Source organism: Etheostoma spectabile, chromosome 15 (assembly GCF_008692095.1).
Source record: "Etheostoma spectabile isolate EspeVRDwgs_2016 chromosome 15, UIUC_Espe_1.0, whole genome shotgun sequence".
Classification (NCBI taxonomy): Eukaryota; Metazoa; Chordata; class Actinopteri; order Perciformes; family Percidae; genus Etheostoma; species Etheostoma spectabile.
The window spans coordinates 4,392,381-4,395,082 of record NC_045747.1 but is presented as its reverse complement, the minus strand read 5'-3'; the positions used below and the strand labels follow the sequence as shown (position 1 = coordinate 4,395,082).

The following is a 2,702-nucleotide window of genomic DNA, read 5'->3' as shown; positions in this document are numbered from 1 at the left end:
CCATTAGATCTGCTACAGATTTGCTGAGTAGTTAGAGACATTGTCTTTTTTTTTAGTTTGTTAGGGTGTAAATACTACAGGTGCTGATTCCCAACCTGCTCACTAATTATTAAGTATTGGATGAGAGCCACACTCTCTGTAAATGCCTAAAATATTAGTTGAACTATTCTAGTGTTTTTATTGATTTAACAATCATGTTGAGCTTAACTCATTTATCACCTTGTCTGTGTTATCCTCTCCTCCTTGCTTCCAGATGGGGAAACTGGACAACCGCAGCCTGACACTTAAGTACCCAGTGTGGCCGCGCTTCAACTCCTTCGGTGATGCCGAGCTCGATGACAACCACCTGTCCATCGTCACGTTAGAGGAGAAACCTTTTGTTATTGTGGAGGACGTAGAAAGGCTCACCGGTACCTGCATGAGGAACTCCGTGCCCTGCAGGAAGCACATCAAAGAGTAAGTCTGACATCTAGCTATCTATCTTTGGCTCTCATTGCAAATCGCCTGATATTTCAAGGTCCAGTGGTTTGACAACTGGTTTGAATGTGACTCCGATCACAGAGAGGATTCTCAGGCCAATGGACTGTAGCGTGTGTTGTTTTTAAGAGTGGAAACCGCAACAACTTGGAAAATGTGGATCAACAGTAAAAGTCCCAGCGATCTTTCATCACTTTTGAAATGATAACCTATTTATCAATATCCACTATATTATCAGTTACACAATAGTCCACTTACCCTTAGCATAACGCTTAACCTTAGCTAAACATAGTCAACAACTATCACTTTAAAATGTTAAGCAAGAATGAGCAAGCTATTTAAAAGCAATGTGGTGAAATAAGTAAATTACTGTTTTTCATCATTTTTTTTTGTATTCTTGTGGGGACATTCAAGAAAAACAAACATTTCTGTCCCACATTTTCTGTAATTGATATACAAATGATCATTTTGGGGTAAAGTATTCCTTTAATGTCCCTACACAATACCACTATTTCACTGATGGAACGGGACTACGGTAAGAATTAAAGAAAATGAAGTTCCATTTTATTTCATTGTATTGGGTAAATAGAAGGTGGTCAAAATGACATCATCCATTCTCCGTTTCCTTCAGCACAGTCGCTGTGCTGCTATGTGTTGCTCTGGCTCTCTCTCGCGCTTCTATAATGAGCATGGGAAGAGGTGGAATGTGCAATCTATGCAGCAGCTTCTTTCCTCCCCCTGAAAATGGAGGTGACTGCTGAACTCAGCAATTTACTTCCTTCTTTACCAATTTTCTGTCTAATGCCCAAATACTACTTCTAAAGTATATACCCACACTGAGCGTGGCTTAGTGTGTGTGTGTGTCACTTATTGGCTTGAGTGCTGCTAAATCAAAGCATGTTATGGGTTTGTAGATAATTTAATGTTATTTCTCCGCACTGTAACTCGCACACAATCGCACATGCTTACAGACACACTTACAGTAATATTAAATAATATATAAACATATAAACTCCATTTCTTGTGTTAACCTTACCACTGCATACATGCCTGCATACAAAATTACTCATTATAACTGCTACGCAAGCACACAGACAAACACACACACACACACGCACACGCACACACAAACAGAGTTGATTAAGCGGTAATAGGGTCCTAGGGAAGAGGCTAACAGAGATTTTCATCCAGAATGACTGTGAAGTAGGGCGGAGGATAAAGTATCTCCAAGGAGGAACACACACACACACACACACACACACACATACACACAAACACACACAAGTTCATATACACTTTCTGTTGCCACATGTCCACTCACTCACAGGCCAATGCGTCTGGGCGCGTTCCTCTCTCCCACAGCGCAATTCCCTCTAAAGAATCCGTAGTGTCCATTTGGAGAAAGAGGGATAGATGGAGTGAAGTAAAGAGGCAGAGTGAGAGGAGTCATGGCGGCGGTTGGATCGGGGGATGGAGGACTATCCATGCATGCAGAACCACAAATTCCCTCATCCAGGCTAGGCCTAAGAATAAGCCACACTCAACACAACATAGTCACACAGATACCCAAACCGCCCTCTCTGGAGACCCCTCAGGCCCTGTAGCATTTCTATATCAAGTTGGCCCGGCAACTTTACAAGCAGCCTCGATAACATCACATGTTCTCACTGCCGGAACTGTATTATGGCCTGCCTAAATGGGTACACTGTGTTCATGAATTCAGCTGGGCTATATGCTCTGTCACTGCCCCCATCCACTGAACCTGCCAGAAACTTGACAGTAAAAGTCCCAGCGATGTTTCATCACTTTTGAAATGATAACCTATCAATATCCACTATATTATCAGTTACACAATAGTCCACTTACCCTCAGCATAACGCTTAACCTTAGCTAAACATAGTCAACAACTATCAGTTTAAAATATCAGAACCTGCCAGAAACTTGACTCAGTTTTCCTTGTTTCTGTTTTTAAGATCACAGATCACATTTCCTGCTTTTTTTGCCTATAACAGAAACAGCTGCTATAGTAAAACATCTAGTTATATCTGTAGCAAATCACCATGGGTGGTGATGCAACAGTACACAAAAAGTCATTTACAACTGCCGACAGATTAACGCCTGGCTTTTTCAAATTAACATGCTCTCTCTAGTGAAGACAGAAAAAGATACCACTCAGTAGCAATTCTACATTGAATTACAGACAGTGTGAGACTCCCCCCCCCCCC

At 41.6% G+C, this 2,702-nt stretch overlaps 1 protein-coding gene across 1 annotated transcript in view; it reads left to right on the top strand.

Moving 5' to 3' along the window:
• grin2aa (glutamate receptor, ionotropic, N-methyl D-aspartate 2A, a) overlaps nucleotides 1-2,702 on the top strand; it is a 165,838-nt gene that overhangs the window by 132,163 nt on the left and 30,973 nt on the right. The window contains exon 6 of the mRNA XM_032536982.1: nucleotides 254-456. Coding sequence (XP_032392873.1) covers nucleotides 254-456 — 203 coding nt within the window. The remainder of the gene's footprint in view (nucleotides 1-253; nucleotides 457-2,702) is intronic.